The following is a 17,392-nucleotide window of genomic DNA, read 5'->3' as shown; positions in this document are numbered from 1 at the left end:
CCATCTATTTTCAACTTTTGGATCAAGCTCAGAAAGGATTTGTTTTTCAATTTTTTTTCCTTTTTAATCTAATTTTTTCATGAAATTTAGAAGTATGTGGTATTGGATTGTCATTTTGGTAATACATGTGGTCTCTACATCCCTTAGTAAGATTTGAAATCTTACTAAGCTAGTCATGCTAGCATGATTTATAGTTCGTTGATAAAGTGAGGGAGTTTTTGTAATAAAATTAAAATAGATAGGTCTGCCCAGTAAATATCTGCTTAATTAACCTGCTTCTCCATAACTTTTTTAACACGTATATATTTATGACAAAACATGTTCAATCCCTTGGTTTAAATAGATTAGGACAAAGTTTTACAAATTAAGCTGGTCCATATTATCAGATATGATGTTAAGATCAATCAGTTTAGGATGCGAACAAATAATAAGCATAAAAGAAATATAAAATCTTTTTAAAATAACAGTCGCATTTATTTTTTGATAAACCAATTTAAATGTGAAGATGGTTTTGATAATTTCTGCTTACGCCCACAGTAATCAACCCAAAACTTAATTAAGGTGTAACTGAATTCTCATGCCAAGTTTCCTTCGAAGCATTTAATGTATTTGTCCCTACATTTAAATGATCTTCTATTTATAGTTGCTCTGCGCTCTGTAGTTCTTCATCTAGCCCTTTTTGTGTAGAATCAGAGTTGTTTTGGGGGGTTTGTTTATAAGCTCTTTATACATGTTTCTTCTTCATAACCTCCTTGATATTTTCTCGTAGTTTTCTGATCATGGAGGGTGAAAGAAATTTTGAAGTTGGATCAGGTAGTACAAGAACTAAGGTCTTTCCAGCCGGTCTACGTGTTTTGGTTGTGGATGATGATCCAACATGTCTTATGATCATTGAAACCATGCTTAGAACATGTCATTATGAAGGTATATAATTAATGGAGCTTTTACATTTATTTATCCAAGAATTGAATAGATTTAGTAGATTTTGTTAGCTATTTGATTTAAGACTTTGCATTTATTTGGAGAGATTTTTTTTCCCATTTTCAGGCATCTTTATAGTTAAAAAAAACAAGTAATGGTTGATGATAATATTTAAGATCTAGGTTGGAGAATTCATGCCTATGATTGAAAGACAAAAACATCAGGCTTATATTTTTTCTTTTGATTTTAAATCTAATGGATATCTTTTGTTTCTTTCCTACTAGGGCTGTTATTTAATATATGATTTTTATATCACTTCCTTGATGTGACCCATAAATTATATATATATATATATATATATATATATATATATATTACCTCTTTTATTTATTCATGTATGCTAGCTACTCTTTCTTTTCAAAAATTGTTAAAGACTTGGGTATTTTAAGTACTTCCAAAGACTAGGGTTAGATGAAGATATTAAAATTTTCTTTTTGCTAATAAGGAAAACACTGGTAGAAAATATAAAGGGGTACACACCCCTTGGTACAAAACTAGAAAGGAAGGGAGGCCCATAACCATAACCACAACATGAAAAAGCCCATATTTGATGACTCAAGGCCGTCGAATTTTATGAAATTTGATGGATGAAGGCATCAAAAAAAAAAATTTCAAATTTTTTTTTGACGGATCGAAACCATCAAATCAATGGAGGATGGAAGAAATTTGATAGCTGTAAGCCGTTGAATTGGGGAACATAAAAATTTTCAACAGCCACGGGCCGTCAAAATTGGGTTTCTAAAATTCGTGGGCTTTGCCCCTCAGTTTTCACAGAGTGAACATCCGCCCTAAAATTCTTCCTAAATAAAAAAGGCAAATCAGGTGCGTGAATGAAGAGCATTGAGGAGCCTTAAGATGTGAGTACACTCCCTTACTACATGAGGCACACTTCCCAGACAACCTAAATTATAGCATCCTTAGTCTCTATAGAGAAGATAAATTAGAGATTCAAATAAAAGAAGATTTGTATGCGTGGATTTTGGTCATATCTGATATCTTTCATGGATTAATTTAGTTCTATATGGAATGTTTGATTTTCTGTTACTTAAACCTTCTATGCCCTTTAGAAGATCCACTAGGAGGCTCCATGTATAATGTTTTTATTGTGTTTTGCTTTGATTCAATCATGGGCCCTCCCTTTTTCTTACCGTGGCCTCACGTGTTTCTACTTTCAGTTGTGGCTGCTGGACAAGCAGTGCTAGCTTTAAAATTTCTTCGTGATAGGGAAGGTGGATTTGATTTAGTCTTAACCGACGTTCACATGCCAGAAATGGATGGATTTCAGCTTCTTCACTGTATTCGAAGGGAATTCAACGATATTCCTGTTATTAGTAAGTTGTTTCCGTGTACCTCATCTTTTGTTCTCCTTCTCATTGTAATTAACAATTCTTGATGAGCTTTTTTCCATTTATAGTTCTTTCTAACTCGGATGTCTCTTCGAATGTAGTGATGTCAGTCGACGACAAATTTGAAGTCATGACCAAAGGGTTGGAAAGTGGAGCTTGTTTTTACCTTGTGAAGCCTATAACCTTCAGTGAGATTCAAACTCTTTGGCAATATGCGTTTCACATGAGGAGTGATAACAACCAGAGGCAACCAGAGGGCAAGAGGAAGGCCAAAGAGTCAGAAGAAGAAGAAGAAGAAGAAAATGAAGATAAAGATGACTCAACGTCTCAAAAGAAAGTAAGAATGGCTTGGAATGCTGACCTTCACCAGCAGTTCTTGGATGCCATTGAACAATTGGGCGGCTTAGATAGTAAGAGATCTCTTTTTCTTTATTCCAAGACCATTTTTGTTCTTCTTTATTTCTACTGTTTTGATTCTAGCTTCCAAACCCTTATTATTATTATTCTTTTTTGAATCAGACGCAGTTCCAGTAAGAATTCTTAAGGTGATGAATGTCCCAGGTTTAACTAGAGAACAAATTGCCAGCCATTTGCAGGTTTGTTTTTAGAATAAATTTGCCTCTTTATCATCAAACATCTCTTCCTTTCTATTAAAAAAATTCATCAAAATAAGATTTGTATGCAAGCCAATATATGATCACAAATGCCATTAGGATTAGTGATACAAGAATCCCAATTTGTTAAATAAGGACTATATACAAAATCTAAGCAATTAAGAAAGTAGATACACAATACATCATCAGTATTATAGGTACATTATAGCTAGCAAATAATTGGTTCTGTCAATTTTCCAAAAATTGAAGTAGGGGATTCAACCTTCTTTTCACCTAGAAATTATAGATTTTGATTATCTTAAAACAAAATCTACAATTTCTAGGTGAAAAGAAGGTTGAATCCCCTACTTCAATTGGCAGTTTTTCAATGCCCATAACATCATTCTTCAAGTCTATATTGTGAGTGAAAATGGGTCTATTAGAAAGCTCTTGACACAAGATCTTTAAAATTTTATCAACCATTATTGCTGTAACTTTAGGATAGCAACTGTAAACATTTGATAGTTGCTATATTTTTCTTTCTAGCAACTGAATTGGCGATTTTCTTAGTAGTTATTTTATGGATTCTCATACTTATCACCTATCCTTATTGTATTGAGTTAAAATGTATCCATTACAAAGCTCTTGTGAAGAGGTCTTTACAATGACACAAAACACTCAATGCTACTGTTTTATTTTACAGTAAATTATTTCCATTTATAAGTCTTATAACAATCTAATTTTTTTCTTATATGTACAACCAATAACAATAATGAGGTCATTAATTTACTTCAGTTTAAGGTATTGTTTATAGAAAGAACACACATACACATTGGATACTAAATACTAGAACTATTCATAGTACTGGTAGCCTGTAGCTCTGACTATTACAGTAATAATTCATCCTCATTCATTTTTCATGTCTAAAGTTGAATTAGTCTAAAAAAAACTCTCTAAAATGATTGAAGAAAATATGCTTTACCTTATAAATTTGCAGAAATATCGTATCTTTGTAAGACGTATGAGGGGAACACCCAGAACTGCGGCGCGTGGAAATCCAAGATATTCCCAATCCCCGAATTTAATGCCATTACAACAAGGAATCAGAAGTAGGATTCGGGGTGTTTATGCTTCTAATTGCAAGCCTTTGGCTGGTCCTGCACAATTTATTAACCAAGGGAACCTTCAGCAACCATGGCTTAGCAATCCCCCTTTAAATCAACAAAATGTTTCCAGCTACCCGACTTGCGAAATGGAGCAATATGATACTAGAATGGGAGAACCATTACATGGTGATCATGATAATTCAGCTGTCTTTGTAAGAGATAATGAAACAATGCAAACTGTCCATCAACAAACTGATCAAGCGAGTCTGAGACCCTTGGGCGATGGACCCGATGCACCCGTTGATCATAACTTCATCATCTTGAATCTTCCAGGAGAAAACAATGCCTTAGTGGGAGGAAACACAGGCATCGGAATGGAATCATTTGGCGACGAATCATCAAAATGCAACAACTTGACCTACAATCAGATGGATGAGGGTCACATGGGCAATATGAATGTTGCAGGGACAAGGGATGGCTCTCCTGTTCTCGATTTCAATGGAATAGATTTTGATTTTACTACACAAGAGATTGGTTCTTCAAGTGTGTTTCCAAGTGAGAACCAATCCCCAACCATGTTCACTAATGTGATTGAACAACTAGAACAACCATCATCACTTCCACCACCAGATCTACAACAACTGCAGGGAGGAGAAGATGTTGATCATTTTATGGATATGCTAATGAGCATGTGCACCCATGCCAATGAACACAACTCGCTTCCCCAAACTTTTGTTGAAGGCAATCTTGGGAATTCAATTTTCAACGAAATCGACGAGGCAACATATCAGGCATGTCCTATACTTCATTATATGTTTGAGTCTCCTTAAAGATAGTTGAATTACTTCTTATAAAAACATTTATGATCTTTGTTATACCCCTTAAAAACCTCATATTTTGCGGTGTGTGTGTGTGTGTGTGTGTGTGTGTGTGTGTGTCTGTGTGTCTGTGTGTAGCAACAACAAGAAGGTAATGAGCAAGTCATGGACACCAAATTCGATGTTAGCGGGGCTCATCAGTTGGATGATGACGACAGCTCAAAATAGTGAATTCAGCCAAGGTGAAGCTTATATGTTACTCAGTTGGACTTACTTTCAGCTTTCTTTAGTACAACTTAAAAACTTGATAGGTTGATATATATATATAAATCTTAGTGCATGCAGGATGGTGTCATTTCAGTACCGTGAACTAAATCATGAAGAAGGTTTTTTGCCAGTTAGCCGGATGAAGATGTTTGATTTTGTATATATTTACATCTTCTCATGACATTGTAGAAAAGTATGAACATCTGCTTTAGTGCATATTAATGAAATGCTTTAGTTGGATCTTTGTGAGTCATTACCCCATATTATATCTTCTGTTTTTTTTATTGGTAAGCTGAGGCTATACAGGGCCTCACCCTGATTTATTAAAAGAGGCTAATGCTGAAAGAAACAACATGTTAGGACATTATACAATTCAGCCCGAATATTAGAAGAAACCAAAAAGCTGAAATTCTCACTATTAGCAGCTTCCTTCCTAGAGAGCCAATCAGCAGCTCTATTAGATTCACGCTAAGCAAATTACATTTCAATGGAATCAAAACTCAGCATAGTTCTCCAAATATCTTGAACAAGACACATCAACTTCCATGGCGAATTCCACTTATCCAAAATACTTTGAATTGCAACCAAAGAATCTGAATTAACAATGATTAAAAAAAAAAAAACATTTTCTCTAAGGAAATTCAATCCCTTAAGAATAGCTTCCATCTCAATTGCTGTGATGTCCCAATGGTTAGAACAGCCCAAACCAGCTGTAATGATTTTGCCATTGTGGTTCCTAGCAACAAAACCATAACTAGCACCCCTTTCTGAGAGAGATCCATCGGTATTCAACTAAATGAATCCCATGGGAGAAGGCATCCAACAAATAACCTGATGAACTAGAGATTTTATGTTTTACCTTTGCAACCCCACTCCGAATAAGGTTCAATTCAAGGTGATTGTAAGTAGACAATCCTTCAAGTTTTCCATGAACATTAGGTATAATTAAATGACAAAGATGCTGACCATTGAGCTCTTTCTCTTCAAAGATTCTATGATTGCACTCATGCCTGTTGAGGAAAAATCTGGAGTACTTGACTCTAAATGCACAAATATTGGATATAAACAAGTAAACAATTTACTTGTACTATACCCTCAATAAAGATATCACTCACAAGTTGAAGAAGAAAATAACACTTCATTAAGAAAAACACACTTTTACAAACACTCACACTTTTTACAACCTCTCAAGACCTCTTACTCACAACTTATTTCTCACAACTTGTTTCTAACTACTTGATTACAAAATGAAAGGACTCACCCCTATTTATACTAGTGGCACCTCCTTAACTAATGGTTAGGATTGTGCCAACACATTCTTAATCTAGTGGTTACAATTTTGTCATCTAGAACTTTCTAAAAATATCTATTAGTCTAGAGTTTTCTACCAAAATATCTATAATTCTAGAATCTTCTATTTTTCTTTTATCTAAAAACATCTAGAGTTTTCTCTAAGAAGTGATCGGTTGTAAATCTTGCTAAATAAATGCAGAGATAGAGATGTAAACTAAGACTTTAAGCAAGTCGAATTCATTCCACAAGGACAGTTTGGATTCAAAATCTCATTCGGATAAAAAGGCCAAAAACAGAATTAGAAACAGATTGATTTTAAAAACAAAATAGATTTGTTGCAAATTAGAAAATGAAAATTAACAATAGAAAAGAGAAATTGAAACTAGTGAGAAAGGGCTTAGAGAGCTCAAGTCTACCATTGCAAGTCATCCAAAATGCTAATTAATTCTAAATATGACTCAATCCACATAGCAAGTCATTGCTCGTGGATCGGAAGATGATTCGATGTATCCATTGATTGGAACCTAAAAGTATCCATGAAGATCTCTGATTTAGGCAAGATTATCCGACTTATACTTCCATTCATCACAGAGCATGAGTGTTCTTGAACTTATCTAAGTAATACTCATCAATGCTTGAATTAGAAGCATGAGTTAGATGATCTTATCATGAAGAGATTCATAGATTTAACATTAAACACAGAAATATAGAATTGAAATAACATGAGTAGAATGAACTTGCTCCGGCATCCTTGATCTCTCTAAAGAGGATCTAGCCGATCATCGCAAGGATAATATTGCAACAATAATAAAAGCAAGAAGATGATAGATGGAGAAGAGAAGGTAGAATAATGTTGCAACTTGATTCCTTCCTTGATGATCTCTCAAAAGAGTTACAATAAAGCTAATGGATTACTCTTGATGTTCTCACTCCTCTCAAAAGCTCACCCAAAGGAAAAATTACAGAGAATTAAAAGAAGAAACTAAAGAAAATTATAGAAGAGAAGAGCCTAAGAGGGACCCAAGAGGGGACCCCTTCTTTGAAATCAACCCTCAAATTTATAATGTTTGTATTCGGGTAATCGGGGTGATTTGACGGATAATTCGATTCGAATGGCCCAATCAGTTACAACCACCGAAGCTTCTGTAAAAATCTCGAGGATAAATTCCTCGAAATGATCACGGCGCGGTGACGTGGTGCTCAAATCGATCGAGATTTTTTTGGAAACTTCCTTTTGACTCGCATATTGTAACCATAGTTGTTTCGCGATTTAATAACTTTCACGTGCGCTTTATTTATCTACAATTAACAATAAAATCTCATTAGCTCTATTAATTTGGATAAATGAAATAATTTTGCAATTATTTAAAGGAACTAACATTTATGCAATGGTAATCTTAGTGCAATTATGGTCCCAAAATCGAATAATTGGGACCTTATCAAGAAGATTCTAGAAATTTGGCTGTAAATAGCCATTGGGCTTGGGCAATAAATGTGGGCTTTTCTCAATTCGGGCTGGTGTTGAATTTTAACACTCCCCCTCAATACCAGCTTTTACTCTTTGCACCATGTTGAGTTGACGTGAAAGTTTCGCTATCGGACTAAACGTTTCATCATAGTCTAGCCCATATTGTTGAGAAAACCCTCGAGCCACCCGTCTAGCCTTATACCTCTCGCTCGATCCATTTGGACGACGCTTTATCTTGTAAACCCAATTGTAGGATATGGGTTTCACATCTTTTGGCTTTGGCACCAAATCCCAGGTCTGATTTTGCTTTAACACTGTGACTTCTTCTTCCATAGCTTTGATTCACTCAGAGTTTTGTGATGCTTCTTCAAATGTCTCGGGTTCTTTAGCAGTTGCTTCTTCAGCTATGGCTGCATTAGCATATTTGGGATTTGGTTTGCGAATTCTGTTTGACCTTCTCAGTTGTGATTGTGGAGTTGATACTTCCGTTTCTTCATGATGATCTTCTTGTTGATACACACCAGTTTCCCAAGGATTCTGGGCCATCTCTTGATCTCCATCACTGTCATGCAGGTCTCCAGCTTCATCTGAACTTGGTTGAATGTTGACAGTGTGCTCCTCCATATTTTGTTGTAGTTTGTCTTCGAATTCTCTTAAGTCTGGCAACACCTCTTTTCCTGAGGACCACCAAGAAGATGCTTCGTCGAATACCAAATCTCGCGATGTATAACACCTTCCAGTTGTAGGATCACAGCATCTCCACCCCTTTCTCTGATTATCGTATCCAACAAAGATACATCTGACTGCTTTCTTATCGAACTTGCTACGTAAATGATCAGGAACAAATACATAGCATACACATCCAAATACTCGAAAGTAGCTAACTGTAGGTTTTATGTCCCACAGTTTCTCAAAGGGTGAAACAAACTCTAACCTTGGTTGAGGAAGTCTGTTGATCACATGGGCTGCTGTTCTCATAGCTTCGGCCCAAAATCTTCCCGGTACATTCTTTGCATGTAGCATACTCCGACAAGTTTCTGCAAGATGTCGATTCTTTCTTTCTGCTACACCATTCTGTTGTGGTGTATTGGCACATGTATACTGACGACGTATTTTGCATTCTCGTAGGTATAGAGAGAACTCGTCCGAGCTATATTCTCCTCCGTTATCTGTGCGCAAGCAACGGATCTTCTTTCCTACTTCTCCTTCAACTATCTCTTTGAACTCTTTAAACTTTGAAAAGGTTTCAGATTTTTCTTTCATAAAGAAAACCCACACATACCTAGAGAAGTCATCAATGAAGGTTACCATGTACCGCATTCCGTCGATTGATGGTTGCTTGACTGGCCCGAACACATCAGAGTGAACTAATTCTAATGGTTCCTTTGCTTTAAACTTCGATTTCTCGTATGGCAATTGATGTGCTTTGCCATACTGGCATCCTGCACAAACCGTGTCTGTTCTCACGTCAAGCTGAGGAAGTCCCTTAAGCATCGACTTCTTTACCATCACACTTAACTTGGAATAGCTAACATGACTCAACCGCATGTGCCACAAATCTGCTGTCTCGTTCCTTCTTGTCTTGTCTACATATGCAGACTCTGCTGACATTACGTAAACTGACTCCAATCGTCGTCCCTCTATCGTTGGCTTTTCTGAGATTTTGATGTCACGATATACCTTCACATCTTGGGGACCGAACAAGACATAGTAGCCTGATGATGTTAGTTAAGCTACGGATAACAAATTTTTCTTCATTCCTGGAACATGGTAGACATCTTGAAGTGGCACCTGGTTAGAATTATAACGAGGTGTGACTATCGTCTTACCGATGTGAGCTATCGGTAACCTTGAGTTGTCAGCCGTCACTACCACACGACTTCCCTTGTACTCAGACAAGTTTTGCAACTTCTGTCTATCACCTGTCATGTGATTTGAGCACCCCGAGTCTACGATCCAGTCATTCTCGTAGTCAATCCGTTCAGATGTAGCTGTAAGAGCTACTTCTTCTTCTTCCTTTACAAACGATGCTTCAGCATCCCATTCATCTTCGATTTTCTCTTTAGAACTGGAAGTAGCAGCATTACTTTCAGCATGCTTTTTCTTAGACCAGCAGTCTTTCGCCATGTGGCCCTTCTTCCCGCAATTGTAGCAATCGCCTTCGAACCTTCTACTATTACCGTGATTCTTTGAAGCTCCCCCTAAACGAGAGCCTCCCTCTCTTTGATGATCTCTTATCTTGTCACCATTCGTTTTAGATCCACCTCTGACGTGCTGCTTGAATTTACCTTTGTTTTTGCTTGTATAGAGTGCTTCCTCCTCACCCTTCAACAAGACTCCTCCCATTTGCTTAGCCAAAGCTTCTTGACCAACAAGCAAATTTTCGAACTCAACAAGTGATGGTTGTGTCGGCCATCCTTGTACTGCAACAATGAAGCCTCGGTATTCGGGTCGCAAACCATGGATAATTATTCTTTTTATCCTGGTTTCTCCAATAGCAGCATTCGGATCTAACTCTGAAATTTCACGGCATATCGACTTCACCTTATGAAAGTATTGGGCGATCGTCATATCACGTTGCGCCATTGATAGCAGCTCGTTCTCGAGAAGTTGTAATTTTATATCGTTCTTCTTTGAAAAGAGTGTAGCGAAGGTATCCCATGCTTCTTTCGGTGTTTTGGCATCTCGAATGTGCTCTAACATTTCTTCTTCAATTGTAGTCTTTAAAGCAAACATCGCCTTGCCTGCTTTAATCTTCCATTTTCTCAAGATGCCATTGGCATCTTCTGTTGTCGGTTGTGTAACTTCACTACCACCGACAATCTCCCAAAGGTCTTGACCTTGTAGGTAAGACTCCATGCATGTTGCCCACGTGTTGTAGTTTTGGTTGTTGAGCTTCTTGATTCCTCCAACTACTTGAAGGTCACCCATCGTGCTGACAGAGCTTCGACTGAACGGAACAAACTTGACTAACGATCTTGTAGAGTAGTAAACTCCTCACGACTCAAGATAACTCCACCAAAATCGATCCTTGGCAACCTGGCTCTGATACCAATTGTTGAGGAAAAATCTAGAGTACTTGACTCTAAACGCACAAATATTGGATATAAACAAGTAAACAATTTACTTGTACTATACCCTCAATAAAGATATCACTCACAAGTTGAAGAAGAAAATAACACTCTATTAAGAAAAACACACTTTTACAAACACTCACACTTTTTACAACCTCTCAAGACCTCTTACTCACAACTTATTTCTCACAACTTGTTTCTAACTACTTGATTACAAAATGAGAGGACTCACCCCTATTTATACTAGTGGCACCTCCTTAACTAATGGTTAGGATTATGCCAACACATTCTTAATCTAGTGGTTACAATTTTGTCATCTAGAACTTTCTAAAAATATCTATTAGTCTAGAGTTTTCTACCAAAATATCTATAATTCTAGAATCTTCTATTTTTCTTTTATCTAAAAACATCTAGAGTTTTCTCTAAGAAGATTCTAGAAATTGGGCTCTAAATAGCCATTGGGCTTGGGCAATAAATGTGGGCTTTTCTCAATTCGGGCTGGTGTTGAATTTTAACAATGCCAAATATGGTAAATTGTGGAACATAAAGACGTACTAAGGATACTCGATAGACTAGGATGATTACCAATGAAGGTAACTTCATCCTCCACATTCCACACGTTATCCCTTATAATTTCAGCCAAGGAAAGAACTCGCCTCCACACATCACTGTTGTAATTGCAATTAAAAAATAAATGGTTGTGGGTGTTCCCTCCCTCAAAATAAAACAAGATATTTTAATCAAAATGATGGAAACACGTAACCTTGGCCCTGTAATGACATAGACTGTGAAGTTGATTAATGTGAGTGTTCCCTCCCTCAAAATAAAACGAGATATTTTGAAGACTTACTATTTTGGCAAATAACACAACGAGAAACCAGCATTAACCATTTCTTCCTCAGATTTTCCATTGTTAACAAGCTTCTATTTATTGCAATCCAAGCTATAAATGAATGGTGCGGAATTCTCAGCGTATTCCAAATCACTTTATGCCAATTAATTTCCCATTCAACTCTTCTAATTGAGTCCCACGCTGATCTAGATGTAAAATTACCATTACACAACCACACAATTCTGTCTTTCTCATTCGGCCAAGGAGGGTGATGAGCTTCCACTTGGTTAGCAATCTCCATCAATCTGAGATCACCCTTGATAAGGCCTTACCATCTATCATTCCTGACAAAATCAGAAACCAAGGCATCCAAGTTACTATTCATATGATAAACAAGCCTTCTACCAAATTGATCAATCAGTGATCCACCTTCTAGCCATGAATCCTTCCACAAAGATGTAAATGAGCCTTCACCAACAATAAATCGAATATGTTTTTTAGTAAAATCTCGCACTTTCATAATACCCCTCCAAGCCCAAGAGGCATCAGTAGGAAGATTGCATCTCCAAATATCGCCTAGCTTCACATATTTGTTTTCCACCTAAGAGCTCCATAAAGTATTAGTATTAACTACTATCCAAAATAATTTCATGAGCTCAATGGTATTCCAATCTTTAAGTCTTCTAATAACAAGTCCCCCTTCTTTTAAAGGACGACACACTACTCTAAATGAAGAGACTCCCTAGAGGAAGGACCACTCCAAAGGAAATTATTTAAGATAGATTTAATTTTAATCAGAACTCCCTTAGGCAAAAAGAAACAAGAAGACCAATAAATTTGGAAAGAAAAGAGAACGGATTTAATAAGCTCAAGTCTTCCAGCAAACGATAAAAAATTGGCTTTCCAACCCTCAATTCACTTTTGAATTTTTTCAATTAAAGGATAGCACATGGCCATAGTTAATCGAGATGAAAAATAAAGGAAGGCCTAGGTACCGAATTGAAAGGGCCCATTCTCGAAAAGAAAGGGTACCAAGAATTTGATTTTTGTTAGAACAAAAATTACTAAAGAAAATGTTGCTCTTATTGATATTAGTTTGAAGGCGTGAAAATTGAAAAAAAATCATCGAGAAGGGATTTAATACTCCTAGTAGGATGAACATTATTCTTAGAAAAAAGTAAGATATCGTCCGCAAAAATAAGGTGAGAAATATGAGGAAGACTACAGTCATTTGTAATAGAGATAAGGTTCTTCCCAATTCTATCCTCAAAAATACAAAAGAACGCTTCCATAACAATAGTGAACAAGTATGGGGAAATAGGGTTGTCTTAGTCCACAATTGCTAGGAAAATAACCAAAAGATGAACCATTAAGAACAATTGAAAAAAGGGGAGAAGAAATACATTCCTTAACTCAAGAAATCCAAACTTGATCACATCCCAATTGAGTAAGGATATTTAAAATAAAGTCCCACCTAACTTTATCATAAGCTTTCTTTAAATCAACTTTTATAGGAAAAAAATGGAAGGCTCGAATCAAGATGAAAATTGCGAAAAAGTTCAAGAGCTAATAAGATATTATGAGAAACATTTCTTCCTTTTATAAAAGCAAGATGATTCAAGCTAATGACAAAGGGTAATATGATGGAAAGTCTATTAGACAGAATCTTAATGAACACTTTGTACATATTACACCAGGAAATCAGTCTAAATTTATCCAACTTATTGGCATCTTTATCTTTAGGAATAAGAGTAGAATTGAATTCCCTTAGAAGTTTTCCATGAGAAAAAAAATTAAGAATATCATGATAGAAATCATCCTCAACAATATCCTAGAAAGAAATAAAGAACTCCACACAAAAACCATCAGGACCAGGGGCCTTACTAAAGGGGGATTGGAAAACAACAGATATAATTTCTTCTCTAAAGACTGGTCTAGAAAGAAAATTTGTTTGATCCAAAGTAAATCTCCTTCTAAAAGGAATAGTAGGGCACGGGGCATTATAAGTTGAAGAAAATACCTTTTGAAAGTAGTCAATAGTATAATCACCAATTCAATCTTCACCTCTAATAAGGGAACTAGATTCATTAATAAGCTCAGAGATACCATTCCTAGCAACATTCGAAACCACTAAGGCATAGAAGAATTTTGTATTATTGTCTCCCTCTTTAAGCCATTAAATCCTGGACTTTTGTCTAATCATGGACTCTTCAACCATAATCTCCTTGGTCAAATTGATAACATCTACCCTCTCTTGATTTGGTTGAATATTCTTAAGATTGACTTCTGCAACAACCTTCCTACTAGTAACATCCTCAAACTTATGCTTATTACAATTTTTTATTGCCAGCTTCACCTGACGCATCCAATTTGAGTTATCCAGGAATTCTCAACAACATCCCGAAAACCTTCTTGACCAATCCAAGCAGTAAAAAATTGAAGTTACACTTCCAAGATCTAACCTGAGTAGCCACGCTAAAACTCAAAGGGGAGTGGTCTGATATCCCAGATGGAAGATATTTGAGCCGAACATGAGCCCATTGTTGGAGTCAATGAAGATTTACAAGAGCTCTATCCGACCTACTCAAAATCCGTCTTTCATCAGTCAACTTGTTACTCCAAGAGAGAAAAGGATGTGTAGTGACCATATCTTATAACCCACACGAGTTAATACAATCATTAAACTCTTCCAAGTTACGACAAAGAGCAAGATGACCACCAATCTTTTCGTTTCTAAATCTGAGGTGTTAAAATCCCCAATAACCACTCAAAGACTTTCGATACTAGCTGAAATATTAATCATCAAATTCCACAACTCCAACCTTTTTGTAGCAAAATTTTCATTATATACACAAGTAGCAAAAAAATTCGAATTGTCCTCAATGCAGATAAACTGGCAATGAATAAATTGGGAAGACTCAGATATCTTAATTACTCTAACTTCAATAGTATTCCACCCAATCCAAATTCTACCAAAATCATCAGACCCATAATTATCTAAAAATTTCCAACGCTTACTTTTTCTTGAATAAAGTGATACATATTAAGTATTTTTTTAATCAAGCTTTAATTTAATAACATTTTATCTTTTGTAAGTTTGATAGTTAATGAAACTTAACTATAAAACAACCATTATTGGGTATCTTTGAATAGACATACTCGATTAGTACCTTATTATATGAGATATGGTGATGGTGTTATAGATCCATTGACAAACGTTAGAGGATCAATTGGTGGATTATGGAAGAGAGAAAAATGAGTAAAGATTGGGTATCATAAAGATTATATATATATATATATATATATAGGGGGGCGTTCAAGGGCCAACTTTTTAGCAAACTTTTTGGCAAAACATTTTTCAAAACATAGGTTAGAGTTTTGGAATGGGCTGATTTTTGGTGAGGATGATCTCTACGGTGAGGAGATCATCATCACCAAAAATCAGCCCATTCCAAAACTTCTAACCCCATCAAAAACAGTTTACAAAAAATGGACGGTCCACGATTTTTCAGCTTGTAAACATGGGTTAGAAGTTTTGGAATGGGCTGATTTTTGGTGAGGATGATCTCCTCACCATAGAGATCATCCTCACCAAAAATCAGCCCATTCCAAAACCTCTAACCTATGTTTTGAAAAATGTTTTGCCAAAAAGTTTGCTAAAAAGTTGGCCCTTGAACGCCACCCATATATATATATATATATATATATATATATATATAGAGAGAGAGAGAGAGAGAGAGAGAGAGAGAGAGAATTATGCACAATTATATGATCTCCAATAGCCAAAACAACCATTGTAGATGTACTTGTTGTGGTGGTTTGTGGAGTCTGATAGTATTGGTCAACAAGAAATTTTCAAAGGGTATTTTCATAATTTCACTAATATTATGTAAAATGCTAATTAGGTTTCCTAGGGTATTTATATTTCTCGTTTTTGATGAAACGGTGCAATTTGTAACTACGAGTTTTTCTTTATAATGAAATCAGTGTGATCTGTGAACGTACCTCAATCTAGAGGGAACCACATAAAACATGTGTTTCGTTGAGTGATTACATCTTGTGTTTGGTTTCTCGATTCATTTTCTTGTTTCGATTGACCTGTTTTCTTGACATTTATGTGGTATTAATAATCAAATTCCAGGTGGTTTTAGCAAGAAAATAATTTGGAATCCAAATGGAGCTAGTAAGAAAAAGTTGGCCAAAATAATCAATGGGTATGGGAATAAAGAGTGAGTAAATTCATAGTACAGTAACAGTGAATGTTTACAGATGTTAAACTGGGCAACCGCTCAAGTTTCTACAATTTTTTACTTATATCCCTAATTTAATTAGGAAAGCTTTCAATGATGACTCCATTGATTTAGAAAATAGTATACCAGTCTCCTATTGGCAATTGAACTAAACCAAATTATCATAGAATATAATAAAACTGCATCTCTGTTGAAAAAGCACAAAATATACTTCAAAAGTAGGTTTGTTTTGGTCTGATCAAGTTGAAGTTGATCAAAACAAATGGTAAAAGGAGGGAATTCATTTTTATCTAGTTGAAGTTTATCAAAACAAATGGTAAAAGGAAGCAAGTGTAAATTTTTCGAATGATTTGAATAAAGCTAGATTTTTTACAAATTAATAGTTAAGTCTTAAAAATAGATTTAGCATTTAACTGCGCATAGGTTGATAGAGTTCCTTGCTCTTAAATGAAGCTAGCTATATAGAATGTATATAGAATATGTAAAAGTTGAAGGTTCTAAAAGAAAGAGTGGAAGGCTTAAGAGAACGCAGTTTGAGATAATGAAAATGGTTAAAGAACACACTTACAATGGAAGATGTGGTTCGAAACAGAATTGAATGAACATGGTTAATTTAATTGAATCCAAACATGTGGAACATGAGGCTTTGATGATGATGTTGATGAAATTAGATTAACATAGTTTGGAGGATCGAGTGCACAAAACTCAAAAAGGGCGGGTTGTGTGGTCTTAAAAACGGATCTAGGTGAGAATCCATGCCTTCCACCCACAATAACTTCTGATACGGATTGATCATTGACCCTTCAAGATCACAATAATGTTGGATTGGATTGTGAAAATCAAAATTCTGCATAAAATATCATATGTACTTTAGCAAATGGCTAAGCCAGCTTTGCCCAGTAACTAGTGTGATGCTGGTGTGTCAGAGACGTATTTGTTTCAAATGCACAATGTACAGAACTTGTAGGTTTTTGCATACCCACCAGTCCTACTCCCAAACCAACTCACAATAGATGTTGTGCCATCGAATGCATTCACTTTTTTTCTCTCTACGAGTCCTATTCTTTCGGGGGTGCCAACTATTCTGTACGCCCAATGACCCAAGCTTCATCTCAGTATCAAATGAAAGCCTATGTGAAATAGCCTACCGTACATCTCATAGTCCACGAAAGCTTTAAATTTGGTTTTGATGTATTAATTATGATCAATCTGAGTAGAATTGGATCAGTGTGATACAATCAACCAGCATAAATTAAAATATAGAAATATATATTAACAAAAATAAAAATAATAATGTCATTTAAATAAATACACCTATATCCATTTTATTATAATATGGAAAATTATATACATTTTCATAGATG

At 35.6% G+C, this 17,392-nt stretch overlaps 1 protein-coding gene across 1 annotated transcript; it reads left to right on the top strand.

The window, feature by feature from the left end:
• Positions 1-700: 700 nt before the first annotated feature.
• LOC147389580 (two-component response regulator ARR2-like) lies at positions 701-5,347 on the top strand. Its single transcript, XM_086419199.1, has 6 exons — positions 701-924; positions 2,157-2,312; positions 2,429-2,737; positions 2,847-2,923; positions 3,918-4,817; positions 4,983-5,347. Exons 1-6 carry the CDS (start codon positions 780-782, stop codon positions 5,070-5,072), a joined length of 1,677 nt encoding a protein of 558 aa, XP_086275325.1. The 5' UTR covers positions 701-779; the 3' UTR covers positions 5,073-5,347.
• The last annotated feature ends 12,045 nt before the right edge of the window (positions 5,348-17,392 follow it).

The sequence above is a fragment of the Akebia trifoliata genome, chromosome 12 (genome assembly GCF_017979445.1).
Source record: "Akebia trifoliata isolate Shusen 1 chromosome 12, ASM1797944v1, whole genome shotgun sequence".
Classification (NCBI taxonomy): Eukaryota; Viridiplantae; Streptophyta; class Magnoliopsida; order Ranunculales; family Lardizabalaceae; genus Akebia; species Akebia trifoliata.
Note: the sequence above shows the minus strand (reverse complement) of the source record. Positions and strands in the feature narration are given on the sequence as shown.